A 21,061-nucleotide genomic window follows, 5' to 3' on the forward strand; every position below is an offset into this window, starting at 1 on the left:
TAACATAAGAGTTTGGCATCAGGTCCTCTCACCCACCAACAGTGTCATTTGAGAACAAAGTCATATTCCTATTTTCCTAATAATTTTTCTAGACCTACTAAATATTGTATTTACAAAATAATTGATATAAATGTTCCTTTGAATGGCAGGAAAACAGATGGAGTCAGTTGGTAAGACCTGCAGCAGGATAGCAATAACCCTGGCTCACCAGAGACTGGATTCTCCTCATTGTAAGCTTTTTTGTTTTCTGAATGTAAATCTCCTTTAGTCATTGTTCAGCACTTAGACCTGTGCATTCCTCTCAGTTGCAATTGCTGTGGTCTAAAGACTTACCCATGTTCTCTGACTTCTGGGATGGTTTGCTTGCAAAGCTTGGGTGAGCACCTGCTGTCCTTGGGACACTTTCTTCAGCTGCTGTTGACTGAGCTGATCTCCCCTGTGGACACCCTCAGTGTGTATCTGCTGCTATCAGTGCACTGAGAGCTTCATTAACCTAGGCTGCCCAACTCTGCAACTGCACACACCAAGGAAAAACCTTCTTATCTGCAAGTTTCCTTTGGTGACCTTGTGGGATCACAGCTGTTCTTGTTCCCATAATGCACTAGGCCTGCTCCTCCTGTGCACAATGTACCATGCATCTGCCCACTCCCCTATGACTGTGGGCCAGGCTGTAGGGTGGGGCAATCACTCTCTCCTCACCTCCAGTTGCCCAGCTTCAGGGAGGAAGACTGTCCTAAGTACATGTCCTCCATAGACTGTGGAGTAAGAGGCAGTGTGCCCTCAGCTGCAGGTCAGTGAGTGTTCCCATCTGCTGAGAAAGACACAGCCACTGTCTCTGCTTTGTGTTTCATATTTCGAGAGCTTTGTGTAAGCCTAGCGTTGTGGACCATGCTTGGGTCCCAGCACTAGGGAGGATGAGGCAATGGATTATGAGTTGGTAGTCACCCTGAACTACACAGGGCTGAGGTGCTAAGGACCTGGTCTTGGGCTGGTCATAGCAGCAATTCTCATTGTACAGTAGTCAGAGGGCCACACTCATCATTTCAGGCCTTGTGTGTGGTCTCTTCCACTTCAGAATCCACTGTACCCTGCAGATGATGTGTCCTTTCCCTTGACTCAAGACAATGGGACATTGGCTTGTAAGAGGAGAGCAGGACACTTAGAAGCTCACCGAACCCTGACATTCTTCTGAAGGGTTGTTACATTTGGGTGACAAAGAAGCAGGTCTAGACCCGCCATGGGAAGTACTGCTTCATGCTAAGTACTGGAGGTTCTCTTCCCAGTGATGCCTAGATCTGCCCTGTGTTTCGCTCCACAGAGTGCTGATGCTCTCCTGTGGTGACTGATGCAGTCACAGTCATGGTCCAAGGACTTCTGAGGGCAGGCTCTCCTCTGTGCAGGTACAGCACTGACAGGATGATGAAGATGGCAGCATGAGTGTTGAGGACACAAGCTATCAGCAGCCATGTCTGACCTAGACATGGAATTTCCTATGATGTGTGGAAACACACAGTGACTGTGGCGTGGGGTAGTGGGGAGAAGAGCTGAGAGACAAGGAGGGAGAAAATGAGAAGACAGGACAGTGGAGGGGAAAACAGAACAGTGCTCATTGCTCTGCATATGAAACCTTACTGTACCCACCATGCATGTTAGATAATATCAGTCATCCACAGTGTCACACCTGTGCCAGGAAGTCAGGAGTCAAGATTGTTAACATGGCAAGAGAGCAGCTCACATCAGTTCTTCATTGGGCTTTTGAGGAGCTGTGTGTTTTGACAACAGCCTGGGGTCACACAGGTACAATAAATGTCTTTATTGAGGTGCATTACAGAGAACAATCCATCATCACAGACTTCTGTATTTTTTAGATTGTCTTGCAGATAGGCTTGGGAAGGCTGAGGGCAGACTGGGTACAGACTGGGGACAGGCAGAGGACAGGCTGGGGACAGGCAGAGGACAAGATGTGGACAGGCTGGGGACAGGTTGTATTGAACTCAAGAGGCACCAGATGAGCTCAGACTTGGAGAGTCTGAGTCAGGCAGGTAAGACTTTTCAGCTACTTGCCCTTTAAGACAGTATAAATCCAGCGCATGTATGAGGAGATTCGGGTGAAGACTGCAGGGGGCTTTGCATCTTTAGCCCCTTTAGATACAATGCCATGGGCCACACCAGCACACACTAATGGTCCCCCAGAGTCTCCCTGTAGGTGAGGAAAATCAGACTATGAGCAAAGATTGCTTTCCCCCACATGAAACCCACCATCAAAGCTACTCCCAGATTGAAGTAAGGAGTCCTGGCTCAGTATTATTTGTAAGTTAGGGTTTTAATGCCTGACTTCCTCACCTCTGGCCTGGGCTAATGCTAACATTTCTCCCTTTACTCCCTTTATTTCTCTTCTGAAGCCTCATGGGGAGGTTACAGGAAGGGCTTAGGCACAGGGAGATGCAATATAGAGGGAGAATTTCACTTCCCAGAGTGTCAGGGCTAGAAGCCTAGGAACACAGGCATTAGTCACTGCTGTGGAGACCTGTTGGACACACTTCCTCCTCTGATGCTGTTGTCTGATGAGGGGAGGAACAGCAGGTGTGTACTCACCTTGCATACTGATTTGAACGTTGTGGGACTGCCCACGCAGACCTGGATACTGTTGTCATAATATGAACGGTCTTTACAGGCATTTTTATCCATGATCCTCAGTTCAACCTCTCTCAGGGTATCTGATGTAGATTCATTCACTCCAGTTCTCCCCCAGCCAGCTGCCCAGCACATCTTCCCAGGCTTGATAAAGTCAGAGGGACTAGGCAGGGAAATTACATCCACAGCAGGAGTCAACTGTGCTTTCTTTTGAAGCTGTTGGGGAAATTAAAAAAGAGATGTCAAATGAGAGAAAGATGTTTGGACAAGGAGCCAATACCCTTGGAAATTCTGTAGTGGGTTCTGAAGAAATGATTTGGACAGGAAAGAATTTGAAGTCCTGAAGCAAGAGAATTAAGGATGGGAGACTTAAGTGGGCAAGAAAAATAACTTCACCTTCAGTAACATGATGTCATTGAGTTTGGAAGAGGAATCGAACTTTGGGTGAATGATTTGTTTTTCTACTTTTATTTTCTGCTGTGTGGATTCTCTCTTGCTCACATTATGAGCTCCAAGGATGACAGTGATTGCTCTGTTGAAAAATAAAAGAAGCAGTGAAAAGAGGTGCTCTAAGGAGAGGTCTCCTTCCCAGGAGAAGGGCACCAGGGTCTACGTTCTGGCAATACAGTGTGAAAGAGACCAGAGATGGAACTCCCAGGACCACAGCCTTCCCAGAGGACACAGCTCAGGGAAACGCAGGACTGAGAACTCTCCCCACACTCCACACCAAGAATTTGGATTGAACCCAAGCCTTGCACATGGCCAATGGGCACTCTACATTGAATTACACGCCAGCACATATCTGAGCTCTGGTGACACCAGGACAAGACTAGAGCTGTAGTTTTCATCCTGACTGGAGCTCTGCTTAAAGCTCTGACATGTGAAAATGGAAACCACACATGAGAAGGTCCACTGTGTGGCTTTGTGCTCCCTTTGTCCTCTTGGTGTAAGGAGAGCCCATCTGGAGATGAGGAAGGATCAGAGCCTTCCTCAGAGCTCTCCTGCTCTATGACTCTGGCTCCTGCATTTCCTGACAGGAAGAGAAGCCTCTTACCTTCCTCTACAGTGTGCAGCAGTCATCACAAATTGGCGGGTGATGAGAAACCCACCACATCTCTTCTTAAGACCTTCTTCTTTGATGATCTTCAGGTTGGCCATGTAAGGGCGGGAGTGTGGTTTAACCTCAACACCACCAATAATCTCCTCTGGAACAAAGAACCCCCAGTCCCTAGTCACAAATTTGTGGAATACCTCAACACAGCACTAGCAAGGGAAGATGGGGTAAGGCTGAGTGACTGCTCCAAGCCTACCCCACCTCCCATGAGGCTCCCATGGCCTTCAGGCTGACCCAGCCCACACCAGACTCCTGGATCCCTTGATGAGGTGGTGACTGCACAATTCTAAAGTGGCTCCCAAGAAGCAGGACAGCAACACAAAGTGGGGGGACCTTGATGAGGGACCATGCAACTGTCCTTGTAAATATCCAAATATTATTGTCAACTTTGAGACTCGTGCTGCATTTGTATATGAGCCATGGGGCTCAGGTCCATCCACATGTCCTTTGGCCTATTTTTCTCACTAGTTCAGCATCATGCTTCATTCAGAACACAATGCCCATTCATGTTTCTGACTTTCTACTTCATTAAACACTTCTCCACACTCACATTCTGTCTTTCTAAACACTAAGGGGAAGCCAGAGAAGAGCTATCTATCAGAACAGAGAGTAATTTGATGAAATGTTATAAAGGAGAATTAGTTTTTCATTCTTCCTTTGACCTACAGATTTCCCCTGGACTACAACAGTTTAAGATCCTGCCTCATGTTAGGGTCTCTGTTACCAAAGCTAACAGATTAAGGTAGGTTTCTGAAAACTCAGAGGTTAGGGAGATGAAGAGAAACTTACCAGCTCTAGCTCCAGGAGGCAAGAGAAGTCCCATCAGGAACAATAGAGCCTGCATTTTGGCAGTGATGCAGCCTGGGTGAGCGTCTGGTGTGTTCCTGTCCGGGTTCTTGCTTTTATAGCTCCAACGTGGGAGAAAGGAAGGGCTATGAACCACAAGTCTGGTGTGAAGAAGATCCACTTTCCTTATGAGAAATTCTCATGACTCTGCTCTCTGGTGGTGTTGAATCTCTGGCCAGATCCTGAGACTCCTGGATCCCATGATGAGGGGGTGACTGCACCCTTCAAAGTGGCTCTCAGGAAGTAGGACAGCAACACAAAAGGAGGGGGACCTTGATGATGGATCAAGGAACTGTTCTTGTAAGCATCCAGGTATTATCTTCAACTTTGAGACCCATGCTGCATGTGTGTAAAGTCTCACCTCTGTCGCTGTAGCACAAACACAGGCATCTGTAGTGTGTGAACATATGGGGGAGAGGGAGTTCATTTTATTCACAAAATTTGGTGTGGGCTGGTTCAGCCTGAAGGCCATTGTTTGTGTTAACCAGGACGAGGACATCTCATCTTTACTCAAATGAGTAGGAGATGATAGGATGTGGCTGTGAAGGAGGAAGGTGTGGGGAGAATGTGTTGAATACCCAGCATGTAGGGCATGCAAAGACCTTAATCAGTACATTTCAACTTTCCTAATGGTGCGATTCTTGAAACAGTTCCTCATATTGTGGTGACCCAAGGCACAAAATTATTTCATTGGCATGTCATAAGTATAATTATACTGTAGTTTTATGAATTTTAATGTAAAATGTGCAATGTGCAGGGTATCTGATGTTGGCACTTCTGACCCACAGGTAGAGAACAGCTGCTGCTGTAAGTGAATGATTTGCTCATACTAACAGTCTCTTTGTTGGCATGGCAATACCATTTAGGGAGAACCCAATGGACTTTCGGGATATTACAGAATAAAAGGACCTGGGAATCTGCAATGCAGGACAAGGCTTTGGGTGACCAAGAAGTCATAGTGTACAGAGAGAGGCTGGATCCTTGGGTCTAAGTACTCAAGAACGTGGCCAGTGAAGATGAGGGGTTTGGACATTATTTTTAGTTCAAAATAAGAATGAAAGCATTTTTAACAGGTAAAAACTATTTATTGTGATGAATTTCAGAGAAAAAGATATCGTGCAGCTAGAGTAATGTAGGAACTCAAACAAGTACTTGTTCAGACTCAAAGACTGTGTATCTCAAAGAACCGCATAATTGGACTTGATGATCTAGAACCATGGAGCTCTGCAGAAAATTTCTAGGTCTGGTAAAAAGAAGTATTGACTGTCCCAGGATGCCTCAGCTAGTTCCCAGGCTTGGACCAGACAATGCAGACCTCTCTGCTTGATAGATACTGGGTGCCCTTGAGGAGAGGTCTGGTGCCAACTCTGTCCTTCTGTATTTCCTTCCTTTGCTTCCTCAGAGGTATAAGGGGCTAACTGAGTAGAGAGATATGAATTAGAGAAAAATATATGTTAATGTTTTTATTACCATGCATTGGACCTGACAAAATAATACTTTGTAAAGACCCCAAATTCTTCTATGCAGCCCCAGTTAGATGGACCTGGACTTGGATTGTTACACATACACGCACGGTCCCAAATAAAATTCTCATATTGCAACTCATGAATGAAGAAGTAGAACAGACATAGTTAACATTTGGCATCATCACCACATTGGTTGCCTGATTCAGGAAGTGACATTATGACAGAAACTAGTGGAAAAGGTCACAACTGCCTCTCTCTTTTTTTCTTTTTACCAAAAAGTAAACCACAACCTTCTTATATGTGAAGTTCTCCAGAGTCCAATCCAGAGTCAATAATGCATTACTGAATGTTGCAGATGAAGTGATCTCTGTTATATCTACCTTCAGAATATCTATTTGCATCTTGGAGAACTACAGTTGAATTGAATATTGAAAGCTTAACTGAGTAGTGACTCTAGCCAAAGTTGCTCTTGGTGTAATTTTATTGTTTTATTGTTGGTGCAAATCACACATCTGTGGCAGCTATCAATCTAAGGAATGCATCAACATGCATCATTAGGGGCATTAACTCCATTGCAGGGACCCCAATCATGTCACACTGATGGTATCATGCTTATTGGACTTGGTGTGCAGGAGATTGAAGGGAGCAGTCCACCCATAGGCTGTGACTGCGGACTTTAATTTTTCTAAAATTTTAAAGTCAAGGGGCTTGTTTTGGCTCTGGCTTTTTCTAGCTATTTGTCTTTGAAATAAGTCTTGAAGTTAGGTTTGTCCCTCTGAGTCTCGTAGCTCCTTTAAGAGGGCTACTTGCCCTTGTGGCTATCACTTGGTAGAGAGAAGAAATTTTTTCAGTGGCTCTCCTGCTGGCAGCTCTCTCCTCCAAGTTGTCTTCCTCCCCGGGAGATAGAGTGTCAGCACCTGGATTATGACTAGATTTCAGAGTTTGTAGAGAAGGATAGACTTTGGTCTTTTTGAGAAATTAGGGAAAAGAGCAGACATAGACAGAGACCGTTTTAAATGTCCCTCCTCCATATCTATCAGAGGCGGGAGGGATAAGAGAGCACAGAGAAAGTGTCCGGACGAGCGCTTTTTCAGAGAAGTAGATCCTGGAAGCAGGAAGAATTCTGAATAATGTCATTAATCAGAGACCAGTAGTTAAAGGCAGTAACCGGAACTTTTTTTTTTTCCTTTTCTTGACCAAAAGTTGCATAGTAATCTCTTACTGTAGCCCATGTTTTCTTACCTATGGTTCCTTTCTCTGGGAACCAGGGACAATTTGTCCGACATAATACTTTTTTTTTTCTTTTTTTTTTATTGTTATTTTTTTTATTCGATATAATTTATTTACATTTCAAATGATTTCCCCTTTTCTAGCCCCCCCCCCACTCCCCGAAAGTCCCGTAAGCCCCCTTCTCTTCCCCTGTCCTCCCTCCCACCCCTTCCCAGTTCCCCGTTCTGGTTTTGCCAAATACTGTTTCACTGAGTCTTTCCAGAACCAGGGACCACTCCTGCTTTCTTCTTGTATCTCATTTGATGTGTGGATTATGTTTTGGGTATTCCAGTTTTCTAGGTTAATAACCACTTATTAGTGAGTGCATACCATGATTCACCTTTTGAGTCTGGGTTACCTCACTTAGTATGATGTTCTCTAGCTCCATCCATTTGCCTAAGAATTTCATGAATTCATTGTTTCTAATGGCTGAATAGTACTCCATTGTGTAGATATACCACATTTTTTGCATCCACTCTTCTGTTGAGGGATACCTGGGTTCTTCAACTGGAGGTCAGCATGCAGAAGAATGCGAATTGATCCATCCTTGTCTCCTTGTACTAAGCTCAAATCCAAATGGATCAAGGACCTCCACATAAAGCCAGATACTCTGAAGCTAATAGAAAAGAAACTGGGGAAGACCCTTGAGGACATCGGTACAGGGAGAAAGTTTCTGAACAGAACACCAATAGCGTATGCTCTAAGAGCAAGAATTGACAAATGGGACCTCATAAGGTTACAGAGTTTCTGTAAGGCAAAGGACACCATCAAGAGGACAGATCGGCAACCAACAAATTGGGAAAAGATCTTCACCAATCCTACATCAGATAGAGGGCTAATATCCAATATATATAAAGAACTCAAGAAGTTAGACTCCAGAAAACCGAACAACCCTATTAAAAAATGGGGTACAGAGTTAAACAAAGAATTCTCACCTGAAGAACTTCGGATGGCGGAGAAGCATCTTAAAAAATGCTCAACTTCATTAGTCATTAGGGAAATGCAAATCAAAACAACCCTAAGATTTCATCTTACACCAGTCAGAATGGCTAAGATTAAAAATTCAGGAGACAGCAGGTGTTGGAGAGGGTGCGGAGAAAGAGGAACACTCCTCCACTGCTGGTGGGGTTACAAATTGGTACAACCACTCTGGAAAGCAGTCTGGCGGTTCCTCCGAAAACTGGGCACCTCACTTCCAGAAGCTCCTGCTATACCACTCCTGGGCATATACCCAGAGGATTCCCCACCATGTAATAAGGATACATGCTCTACTATGTTCATAGCAGCCCTATTTATAATTGCCAGATGCCGACATAATACTTAAGAAGACCCTAAGTATCCTCAAAGAAGTACCTAAGATCTCCTTTTCTTAACCCAGCCCCGTGTCTCGCGAGATTCCTGAATCCCTGAAATGAGCAGGGATTGTTAAGTAAAAGCTTGCCCCATGGGGTCTCACCTTCTGAGACAAGACGAAGTTGTCGTTGTTGTGGAGATTTTCCCCTGGCCGAGGGCGCCGGCGGGTCAACCGTGCTTCGACCAAATCCAATTCTCTCAGGGAGCTGCTCCTCTCGGGGAGCCGAACGCGGAGGGCCCTCCTCCTTGATCCATGACCTCCTTTCTCTAGATCGCTCCACAGGTACCACACTGTTGGGCACCAAAGTGTCCCGACCCGCAGGACAGTCAACAGGATTCCTTTAAGCCACCTAGAGGAAAGGCGATAGGGCGACAAGACACAAGAGAGAGAGGCCGGACAGCCTGTCTAGTTCTGATCAAGCTGTCAAACTTTAATTTCCAGACAAGTCAATATAAAGGGAAGCATACAAGGTTTGGGAGGGGTAAAGGGGGGAACAATCTCAGGGGGTTGGCATCATTTCTAAGAAACAGTTTCTCATAATTTCTGGTAAAGCTAGTTATTGCTGTTGGAATGTTGGCATGATAAAAGAGGGGTCATGAGGCAGTGAAGTGGAAAGGGGTTGCTATAGTAATGTATCTACAGATGAACTTCAAAGGGAGGGGGTTTTGAGATTTATGTAGGAACAGTTCTTGGCATGGAGATCTAAGTGAGAATGACTCCTGGTATCGAAGTCTCCTGGCATTGAGAGCCAGGTGGGGATGGCTCCTGGTATGGAGAGTTCTTGGCACTGAGTTCTGAGGATGGCTCCTGGTATGGAGAGTTCTTGGCATTGAGTTCTGAGGATGGCTCCCGGCAGGAGATAGCACCTACAGGAGACACCTTGAGAAGACACACTTTTCTCTCAAAGTAGGAAAAAAAACCTAAGAGCAATGACTTTAGAGAAGTATCCATGGTCAGTATTATTTCATAAGTGTCCAATTTTCTCTTCCTAAGTCAGGTTGTTCCATCTGGCTCATCCATATCTAAGGAAGAGGGAAAATCTTCCCTGAGTATTTGGAAGGAAAGTTGGCTGAGAAAAAAAATGAGCACACAGGATGGCTCCCTAGGTAGCCTGCAACTTGACTTGTTTGGAATAATAATATCCTACTTGATGGTGTCATGGAAGACAGTGATGCAGAGAATTTAAAACCCAAAATAAAAACACATTCAAAACTCTAAGAAAAGGCCACCTAATTTGTAACCATACTAACAGGTCCAAACCAAAATTATATTTATTGATTCCCTGTTTCTTTTGGTCGATTGTAGATGCCTGTGCAATTATATATATATATATAAAATAACCAACGACATCTTCACCTTCATCTTATCAAGAGACAATTGTTTTTAGGGAGAAAGAGTTTATTCAGCTTACAGTTGTGGTTATTATCCATCATGAAGTTCTAGGTTACAGTCCATCATGGCTGGGAGGTCAGGGAAGCAGGAGCTTGATGCAATCCATCACATTTTGCCTGCATTTGGAAGACAAGAGCAAAGGGTGTGTTGCTGCTCAGTTTCCTTTCTCCCATCTTTTTTTTATTCGATATGTTCTTTATTTACATTTCAAATGATTTCCCCTTTTCTGGCTCCCCACTCCCCGAAGGTCCCATAAGCCCTCTTCCCTTCCCCTGTTCCCCCATCTACCCCTTCCCACTTCCCTGTTTTGGTATTCCCTTATGCTGCTGTACTGAGCCTTTCCAGAACCAGGGGCCACTCCTCCATTCTTCTTGGACATCATTTAATATGTAGGTTATGTCTTGGGTATTCAAAGTTTCTAGGCTAATATCCACTTATCAGTGAGTGCATACTATGATTGATCTTTTGAGACTGGGTTACCTCACTTAGTATGATGTTCTCCAGCTCCATCCATTTGTCTAAGAATTTCATGAATTCGTTGTTTCTAATGGCTGAATAGTACCCATTATGTAAATATACCACATTTTTTGTATCCATTCTTCCGTTGAGGGACACCTGGGTACTTTCCAGCTTCTGGCTACTACAAATAGGGCTGCTATGAACATAGTGGAGCATGAGTCCTTATTGCATGCTGAAGAATCCTCTGGGTATATGCCCAGGAGTGGTATAACAGGGTCCTCAGGAAGTGTCATGCCCAGATTTCTGAGGAACCGCCAGACTGATGTCCAAAGTGGTTGCACCATCTTGAAATCCCACCAGCAGTGGAGGAGTATTCCTCTTTCTCCACATCCTCGCCAACACCTTCTGTCTCCTGAGTTTTTGACCTTAGCCATTCTGACTGGTGTGAGGTGAAATATTAGGGTTGTTTTGATTTGCATTTCCCTAATGATTAATGATGTTGAACATTTCTTAAGATGCTTCTCAGCCATGTTAAGTTTTTCATGTGAAAATTCTTTGTTTAGCTCTGTGCCCCACTTTTTAATAGGATTATTTGGTTCTCTGGGGTCTACCTTCTTGAGTTCTTTGTATATATTAGATATTAGCCCTGTGTCAGATTTAGGGTTAGTGAAGATCCTTTCCCAATCTGTTGGTTGACATTTTGTCCTTTTGACAGTGTCCTTTGCCTTACAGAAACTTTGTAGTTTTATGAGGTCCCATTTGTCAATTCTTGATCTCAGAGTGTAAGCTATTGGTGTTCTGTTCAGGAACTTTTCCCCTGTGCCCATGTCCTCAAGGGTCTTCCACAGTTTCTTTTCTATAAGTTTCAGTTGAGCTTAGTACAAGGAGATAAGGATGGATCAATTCGCATTCTTCTGCATGCTGACCTCCAGTTGAACCAGCATCATTTGTTGAAAAGGCTATCTCTTTTCCACTGGATGCTTTCAGCTCCTTTGTCGAATATCAAGTGACCAGAGGTGTGTGGGTTTAAAATATTTGTTTTTAGAAATTTCATGCAGGAGTATTGTATTTAAAGCATTATCATGCCTCCCTTTTGCCCTCAAACTTCTTTCAGTTTGTATTTTACATTGCATGTGCGGAAGACCACATGGTGGTGTAATGAACGGAGCCCTTCAGTTCTAATCCCATGGCATAAGGGCCCTAGTGTGTTGGGACATAGCAGTGATCCCTACCTCTAGCTTCTTGGGAATCTTGCTCTTCAAAGAGAAACTTTAAAGAGTTTCATAACAGCCACCATAATAGGAAAAGGTGCCTCAATCCCTAGAGACACTGAAACTGTTGGAGAAGGAAGGGAGAGAGCAGGCAGGGCATTGGGAGTGGGGACTAGGATGGACTTGGTATCTTCCACTTTCATTAGCAATGCCACATGGATGATGGCGCAGTCTTTCCCTGAGACATCAATCAAGCAGAGGCTGGAGTGGGAATAAGAGGGATGTCCACTCCTCACACATGGATAGGCTCAAAAGCAGCTGCCAACTTGTTAAGAAGCTACTTAGGATCATACTATGTTAGGTAATGGTGATCAGCTTTAAGTGAAGCCTTCATGGTTTGTGTTTGCTCTCTTACATATGTCTGGGGTGCTTCTCTTATGATACCATCATGCTGTCTCTCTGTCTATTAGTTCTCAACATCAGCCCAGGCCTCATGAGACATCTTAGCCTCCAATCTTTAATGGTTTTCTCATATCCAGAAGGCTGTGTGGGAGCTACACTAGCACCAACAGACATTGTCACAGGCTTCCATGAAGCTAAGTTATCAAACCATTGCTGCCAGTGGAACCTGTGCAGTCCTAACGCAGTGTGGCTGAGTCAGAGACCCTGACTCACTGTGTGTACTCTGTACTCCCTCCTGTGGTGTCAAATGGAGTGGCCACCTCCTCAGTGGAGGGCCCACTAGGGACTCCCCATTGCCTCTCCAGGATCAGTAGTCAATGAGTCCTCAAAAGTGGATTTGGAATTGCCTGTCTCCCACTTTCCCTTTCCTCAGTCATTTGAACTTGGAGAAGCAAAGGGTTATAATCTTCATAACTTTGTGGGTTAGAACACAGGGAAGCCTGATAAACCAAGACCTCATCTTGAAGCTTGTGGAATGGAGGTCCTAATCTGTGTAGAAACACAGCTTATCCAAAACCCTTTCCCATACTGAGAGTTGTACTTTACAGAGGAAAGTTAGCCATGTGTGGTATACCCGAGAATACCCACATTCCTGCTTTTATCATGAATCAACACAATCATTGAGAAAAGTTTTTCATGTAGAAATTATTTACCATGGGTTATTGAAAAGTAAGCACATTTTCTAGTATTTAGATAGAATGTTCTATGGATGTCTATTAGGCCTATTTAATTTATAATATTAAATTACTCCAGCATTTCTTGCTTTAGTTTTTGTCTTGATGACCTGTCTGTTAGCAATAGTGGGGTACTAAAGTGATACACTATCACTGTGAGAGCCATTATGACTTTAGCTTTAGGAGAGGTTCTTTTATAAACTTGGGTGTCCTTGTGTTTGGTGCATACATGTTTAGAACTGAGATGTCTGTCCTCTCTGGATTTTTTTAATGGGTATGTAGTGTTCTTACCTATCTCTTCTGATCAGTTTTTAGCAGTTTAAGTCTGCTTTGACATATATTAAAATAGCTACATCTGTTTGCTTCTTGGATCCCTTTGCTTTTCTACCCTTTTAACTTAAGGTGATGTCTGTCCATGGTATTGATGCATGCATTTTGGATGCAGCCATAGGATGGATCCTGATTTCCCATACATTCTGTTAGTCTATATCTTTTTATTGGGAATTGATACCATTAGTATTGGACAGTTATCAATGAACAGTGTTTGTTGATTCTAGTTATACTGTTGCCTTGTTTTGTGACCCACACAACATATGCCATGATGCCTGTAACTTACTAGTTTGGCATTGTTTACTATTCCTTGTTTTTTCTTGAGTGGGGTTGATCACTTCAGATTGAAATTTTCCTTCTAGTGCCTTCCATAAAGCTGGATTAGTGGATAGAAAGTGCTTAGTTTTATTTTTATTGTGACATGTTTTTATTCTTCAAGTGTTATAGATAGTTTTGCTGAGTGTAATAGTCTGGATCTGCATCTGTGGTATCTTAAAGCTTGTAGAAAATCCATCTAGGCTTCTGGCTTTGAGAAATCAGTACTATTCTAATGGATTGTTATCACCAAGTTCTTATGTCATCCTCAATTTTAGTATACTTTTGTTGGGTATAAGAATTTGAGTTAGCACTTAGACATAATACATGTTTTGTCTTTTCATAGACTCTCAGAGTTCTGTGAGTTGGAATTCATCTGAGTTTTACTCCTTAGGGAACATTGCTATAGAATTGGTTATTTAGTAGATAGGCACATTTTATAGGTTTGTCTAAATTGTTTGTATGTTTGTGACAGGAAGCGAGCATTTAAATTTGGACTGTTCTCTGATATTTGGTGAGATTTTTACCCCACTAGACCGGAATCCCAAGGTAGCCTTCGACTAGGCATCTGGGTATCTCAAGGGATGAAGCCCTGGCTTGGAATCTGGGGACTAAGACAAGGTTTCCTACCAGATCCAAGTCTGTCTGGTATAGGTCCATGTCAATCTTATGGAGTGGTGGGTCTGGGATTAAAAGAATATTGTGACATTGTACCAGAATCAGGGCAGGCTGAGATCATGATACAATAGGAAATTTCACCCGAGTAGAAGAAAAATGAGATATGAAATTGAAAGTGGACTGGGCTTAGATTTCTGGAGAAAAATGCAGGGTTCAGGGTAGCACTGTGGTAAGGAATCAGAGGTCAGCAATAGCAAGCAAAGATCTTTTCTGGGTGTGAGACCTCATCTGAGCTTGAGGAACCATGTTAAGCACATCTTAAGTACTTTATTCCTAACAATGATTACATATTAAGGGTAGCCTTCTGTGCCTGAGATGTGATAGGTGACCTCCAAAGAGCTATTGGCAAAAGATGGTTGCTGGAGGGACATAATTACTGGTTTGCTACTGGGATGTTTCCAATACCCCACTGCATTGGTTCTGAACATGGGGATCCTAGCCCCTGTAGGGGTAAAATGGCTTTCACAAGTACACAGATTGGAATCCTGCATATCACATATGTATGTTATGATTTATAACCATAGAAAGATACAGATATGGAGTAGAAATGAAATAATCTTATGGTTTGGGGTCACCACAACATGAGTATTACAACATAAAGGATTATAACATTAGGAAGGTTGAGAACCCCTCCTCCAGTGGATGGAGATGCACACAAATATATATGGGAAGCACTAATTAGGCTTCTGGGTTACAAGAAGAAATCTCTTCTGGCTTTAAGTGTCTACACCAAGCAATTAAAAAGTAGTTTGATGTCTCTGCCCATATTGTGATTCGACTTGTCTCTCTTGAAGTTTTCAGTGCACTTTCTTTAGCCTTTTTATTTTTAGCATTCTGACCATAATACATCATGCAAATTTCTACTTCTTTGGTATTCCTTGAGTCTATGAACTTGGGTGACTAGCTCTTTTTTGTGTTTGGGAACTTTTCTTCTGAGAGTTTATTGAGAACATTACCCTGGAGTTCTTCGTCTTCTATGTCATGAAGTTGGGAAGGGCTGTGTCAAGTAGTACATGGTGAGAGTTAGATGGAGGAATGGGGAGTACTTATGCTCATACTGCATGCAACATAAATTCTCAATGAAATTCACAAAAGTAAAGGAGATCAAAAATAAAGAAAAAAAGGATAAAAAACAAGCTACAACAGAACCAAACAAAATGCTCTCAAGACAGTGAACACAAAGGGCTAGGAAGAAACATTTTAAAAGTCTTCAGAATCCTTAGGCGCAAGGGAAATCCAGACTAAAGCCACATTAAGATTCATTTTACTGCAGTACATGGCCACCATCAAGAATGGTAACATCAAATGCTAGCATGGATGTACAGAAAGGGGAGCCTATTACAGTGTTCTTTGAAATGTAAACTAGGTGCAGCTAAATTGGAGATTAGTCTGGAAATTTCTCAAAAAACTCCACCACCATTAACAATAAGAACATCCCATCCCAAAAAATAAGACTACCACAGTTGCAGCTAAGCCACTCCTGAGCACTTATCCAAAGGACTCTGTAATCTATGACATGGATGTCTCCACGCCTGTGTTCATGGCTGCCATATTCACAGTAACTAAGAAAGGGAAGCAGCCCAGCTGCCCATCAACTGGTGAACAGATAGTAGGGACGCGCCACAGATAAGAAGAAGCAAATTTTCAGGAAAATGAATGGAATGGGGATTTTATTTTCTGAGTGAGATAGCCCAGGACTCCATGCACAAAACCTGCATGTTCTTTCTCATCTGAGCTTCCTAGTTAAGTGAATCTCTAGTTTTGTGTGTCTAACATATAGTAAACATGGAAACCAGGAAAAAGCAAAAGAGACAACAGATATTATGTTTAAGGAGGAGGAATAATAAAACATTGGTAGTAAAGAAAGTGAATACAGAAATAGAAAGATTTAGGCAGTAAGAGAGGCGAGGGGTTGAAAGATGAGGGTGTAGTTTGGAGGGAAGAATTCACTGATAGAAAAAGGATAAAGAAACCAGATGTGCCCACATGTGCAATATCAGCTTCTCTATTTTGATGGCAACCAAATGCCTGTAATCAGATTCAAGACCCACACCATGGTGGTGGAGGGGATTGATCAATGCTTGGTACTATAAGCCTGGCTAATAACATTCAAGGAAGTAAACTTATGTAGCATTAAACTGCCTTCCAAAAACTATGCTTTTCCCCAGAGGCAAAAGTGGATCCCAGCCTTACTCAGAGACCCCTCTCCTTTTGATGAACAGTGGGGTGAATGCAGAGAAGCACTGGGGCCCAGGATGCACAAATATGTGGTGGTTGTGGGTCCATCCCTAATCAAGTCACTTAGTCCACCCCTTCTAAGGCTCACTATGCATGGAATACACATGAAAAGTTGGGTTTTTTTAAAGGTATCAGGCTGCCTCCATGACTATGGGCACAGGGTGACTAGGACAGTGGTTAGTCAGTGGATTGCTCATGACTCTAAGCTCACACCAGGGCTCTGAGCCAAGATATGTTATATGAGAGGTGCTGACCTGACCCTGCTGCACAGGATGTGACTCTACATACCGTAGGCTTGGATGTTCAACATTTTGGTCCCTTTCTAAAGTTTCTGATCTGCATACTGGGGCTGTCCTGTGTCATCTCCTGAGACCCTTTGGGCAAGGTGAAGAGAGGTGGCTACAGTTCTAAGAGGAGATGGCAGCGTGGTAGAGAGGCCTTGCTGGAGTTGGACCAGGAGACCTGGATGGGCGGTGGGTCTCAGAACAGTGGACTTCCCAGGACCACTGGGAAGACATTCCTTAGAGGCATGGGAGACAGTGGAAGGTGAACAATTTTAATATTTCTCACCCATTATAGCCTGTTAAGTGGGAAGAAAAATTTAAAAAGAAGGCACCATTATCAGACAAAGCCAGAACTTTCAAGGACTGACAGTCTGGGCCTTTGTGGGTGCTCTAATGATGGGCTCAGTGCACAGGGATGGTGCCCAATCTTTATGAGAGAATCTAAATAGAGAAACCATGAGACAAAAAATTGGTGAAGAAGAAGGTGGTATACAGAACGTTTTAAGCTCTGCACCCATGAAAGGAAGCAATGTCATCTCTTTACTGCAGATTTATTTCTTTATTAATAATCAAATATCTGTACCAAAGACGCTGCACACTGACATGTGGTATTTGCATGTGTGCATACATAGGTGTGGCCCCATGCATGTATTAGCAGTCCTGACATGCATGTGTGTGTACATAGGTGTGGCCCTCATGCATGTACTAGCAGTCCTGACATGCATGTGTGTGTACATAGGTGTGATCCCATGCATGCACTAGCAGTCCTGACATGCATGTGTGTGTACATAGGTGTGGCCCCATGCATGCACTAGCAGTCCTGACATGCATGTGTGTGTACATAGGTGTGGGCCCCATGTATGGACTAGCAGTCCTGACATGCATGTGTGTATACATAGGTGTGGCCCCATGCATGTACTAGCAGTCCTGACATGCATGTGTGTATACATAGATGTGGGTGCCCATGCATGCATTAGCATTTCTGACATGCATGTGTGCGTACACAGGTGTGGTCCCATGCATGCACTAGCAGTCCTGACATGCATGTGTGTGTACATAGGTGTGGCCCCATGCATGCACTAGCAGTCCTGACATGCATGTGTGTGTACATAGGTGTGGGCCCCATGTATGGACTAGCAGTCCTGACATGCATGTGTGTATACATAGGTGTGGCCCCATGCATGTACTAGCAGTCCTGACATGCATGTGTGTATACATAGATGTGGGTGCCCATGCATGCATTAGCATTTCTGACATGCATGTGTGCGTACACAGGTGTGGTCCCATGCATGCACTAGCAGTCCTGACATGCCTGTGTGTGTACACAGGTGTGGGTGCCCATGCATGCACTAGCAGTCCTGACATGCATGTGTGCGTACATAGGTGTGGCCCCATGCATGCACTAGCAGCCCTGAAGAGAAAGTCAAGCATTTTGTCCCATCACTCTCTGTCAGAATCCTTTGACACAAGCTCCTCAAGGAACCTGCAGCCACACTGGTGATCAGGAAGCCCAAAGACCCTCTTGTCTCATAGTCGTGAAGTTACACACACACTTAGCCACACACTATTTTCTATAAGGGTGTTGGGGATTCAAACTCAGGTCCTCATACTGTCTGTCACAGCAAACTCTCTTAGCCACTGAACCATCTCCCATTCCCTAACTTAACTGCTAACACTATACCAACTCTGACTTATATTTAATAATTCAGAATCACTGAGAATATTTTATTTTTATAATTATTTGATTTATTTACATCCCAAATGTTTTCTTTATATATTTTTTTCTCTATATTCTTTGTTTACAATCCAAAAGTTTTCCCCTTTCCCAGTTCCCCCCTCCCCATATGTCCCATAAGTCCTCTTCTCTCCATCCATTCTCCTATCTTTCCCCCTCCCTTTTCTCTGTCCTGGGACTCCCCTACAATGCTGGATCAAGCCTATCCAGGATTAGGGCCCTCTTCTTCCTTCTTCACAAGAATCATTTGATATGCCAATTGTATCTTCAGTATTCAGAGCTTCAGGGCTAATTAATATCCGCTTATAGGCCTTTGGCTAAGATCAAGTGTAGTTTCTAAGTTGATTGAAAGTGGAATTATAAACATTTTCAGGTAAAGTTGAAGATTTACATGGAAAATATTTCTGATAAAATTCAAGAAATATGTAGAAAAACATGTAAAAATTGAAAATGGTAGATGTATTTGCACCAGGCAGCTACATAGCCTTCTGTGCACAGCTCAGAGAGAGTGATCTCGCAGCAGCACTCTCATTTCTGAGCAAGGTGGTGAGGTCTACAACTTCTATCTTGAGGGGAACAGTTAGGAGCACACCGGAGCTTATGATCAGTGGAAATGCTGGAACAAGCGTCTTCTGGTGGCCATTTGCACCAGGGAGCCAGGCGATTCCATGGCCTTCCGTGCACAGACCCTGCCAGAAAAGAGTTGGTCTCCCAGGAGTGCAGACACAGGCTTACAGGCCCACAGGAGGGACAAGCTACACCCAGGGACAGCAAGACCAAGTAACACCAGAGACAAACAGATGGCAAAAGGTAAGCACAAGAACCCTACCAACAGAAACCAAGGCTACTTGGCAACATCAGAACACAGTTCTCCCACCGCAGCAAGTCCTTGATACCTAAACACACCGGAAAAGCAAGATTTAGATTTAGAATCTCATTTCATGATGCTGATAGAGGACTTCAAGAAGGACACAAATAACTCCCTTAAAGAAATAGAGAACATGGGTCAACAGGTAGAAACCCTTAAAGAAGAAACACAAAAATCCCTTAAAGAATTACAGGACAACACAAACAAACAAGTGAAGGAACTGAACAAAACCATCCAGGATCTAAAAGGGGAAGTAGAAACAATAAAGAGCACAAAGTGAGACATCTCTGGAGATAGAAAAACCTTGGAAAGAAATCAGGAGTCATAGATGCAACCATCAACAACAGAATAGAAGAGATAGAAGAAAGAATCTCAGTCATTGAAGATACCATAGAAAGCATTGATTCAACAGTCAAAGAATATGCAAAATGTAAAAGGCTTGTAACACAAAACATCCAGGAAATCCAGAACACAATGAGAAGACCAAATCTAAGGATAATAGGTATAGAAGGGAGTAAAGATTTACAACTTAAAGGCACAGTAAATATCTTCAACAAAATTATAGAAGAAAACTTCCCTAACCTAAAGAAAGAGGTACCCATGAACATACAAGAAGCCTACAGAACACCAAAAAGACTGGACCAGAACAGAAACTCCTCCCGTCATGTAATAATCAAAACATCAAATGCACTAAACAAAGAAAGAATATTAAAAACAGTAAGGGAAAAGGGCAAAAAACATATAAAGGCATGCCTATCAGAATTATACCAGACTTCTCACCAGAGACGATGAAAGCTAAAAGATCCTGGGCAGATCTCATACAGACCCTACGAGAACATGAATGCCAGCCCAGACTACTATACCCAGCAAAACTCTCAATCACCATAGATGGAGAAACCATGATATTCCATGATATAACCAAATTTACAAAGTGTCTTCCCACAAATCCAGTCCTACAAAGGATAATGGAAAATGCCAACACAAGGAGGGAAAGTACACCCTAGAAAAAGCAAGAAAGTAATCTTCTTCCAACAAACCCAAAAGAAGTTAACCAAACAAACATAAAAATAACATCAACAGGACAGCAGGAGCTACACAGAGAAACCCTGTCTCAAAAAGCAAAAACAAAACAAAACAAAACAAAAAAACAAAAAACAAAAAAATCAAAAATAACAGGCAGCAACAATCACTATACCTTATAACTCATAATATCAATGGACTCAATTCCCCAATAAAAAGACATAGACTAACAGAAATATTTTTCAGGCAAATCTTCAATTTTATCAGAAAATGTTTGCAATTCCTCTTTCAATTAATTTAGTAATGTTTTTATGCCTACCATTTTATCATAATAATCTTCAATTTTAACATGTCTTTCTATATATTTCTTCTATTTTATCAGAAATAATTTCCATGTAAATCTCTAATTTTATCACAGTGTTTTTAATTCCACCTTAAATTAATTTAGAAAGGTTTTTTATGTCTACCAATTTATCTGCATAGTTTTCCATGAAATATTCAATTTTAATGTATTTTTCTACATATTTCTTGAATTTTACCAGAAATATTTTCCATGTAAATCTTCAAGTTTATCAGAAAATGTTTATAATTCCACTTTCAATCAACTTAGAAATACTTTTATGCCTACCATTATCGCCAGGAACCAAACTGACTTTACTTTTTGTTTAGAGTTTATTAAAGATAGGCTTAGGTTTTGACTTCTCCTCAGCTA

General features: G+C 42.7%; 3 protein-coding genes across 3 annotated transcripts in view; all 3 read right to left on the reverse strand.

The window, feature by feature from the left end:
- Positions 1–1,798: 1,798 nt before the first annotated feature.
- LOC127691497 (mast cell protease 4-like) lies at positions 1,799–4,652 on the reverse strand. Its single transcript, XM_052191384.1, has 5 exons — positions 4,538–4,652; positions 3,689–3,839; positions 3,031–3,166; positions 2,596–2,850; positions 1,799–2,200 (listed from the first exon to the last, which is right to left on the reverse strand). Exons 1-5 carry the CDS (start codon positions 4,590–4,592, stop codon positions 2,057–2,059), a joined length of 741 nt encoding a protein of 246 aa, XP_052047344.1. The 5' UTR covers positions 4,593–4,652; the 3' UTR covers positions 1,799–2,056.
- The window catches only part of LOC127691501 (mast cell protease 4-like), a 135,761-nt gene continuing 116,498 nt past the window's right edge, over positions 1,799–21,061 (reverse strand). The window contains exon 6 of the mRNA XM_052191390.1: positions 1,799–2,042. The gene's annotated coding sequence lies outside the window, so the exon portion shown is untranslated. The remainder of the gene's footprint in view (positions 2,043–21,061) is intronic.
- The window catches only part of LOC127691498 (mast cell protease 4-like), a 96,706-nt gene continuing 77,443 nt past the window's right edge, over positions 1,799–21,061 (reverse strand). Inside the window, exon 6 of the mRNA XM_052191385.1 lies at positions 1,799–2,042. The gene's annotated coding sequence lies outside the window, so the exon portion shown is untranslated. The remainder of the gene's footprint in view (positions 2,043–21,061) is intronic.

Source organism: Apodemus sylvaticus, chromosome 8 (genome assembly GCF_947179515.1).
Source record: "Apodemus sylvaticus chromosome 8, mApoSyl1.1, whole genome shotgun sequence".
Classification (NCBI taxonomy): domain Eukaryota; kingdom Metazoa; phylum Chordata; class Mammalia; order Rodentia; family Muridae; genus Apodemus; species Apodemus sylvaticus.

Coding starts and splice junctions, on each gene's coding strand:
- LOC127691497 (XM_052191384.1), bottom strand. CDS start 4,592: ATGCAGGCTCTATTGTTCCTGATGGGACTTCTCTTGCCTCCTGGAGCT. Junction 3,840..4,537: donor GCCTCCTGGAGCTAGAGCTG/GTAAGTTTCTCT, acceptor TCTTTGTTCCAG/AGGAGATTATTGGTGGTGTT. Junction 3,167..3,688: donor GCTGCACACTGTAGAGGAAG/GTAAGAGGCTTC, acceptor ATTTTTCAACAG/AGCAATCACTGTCATCCTTG.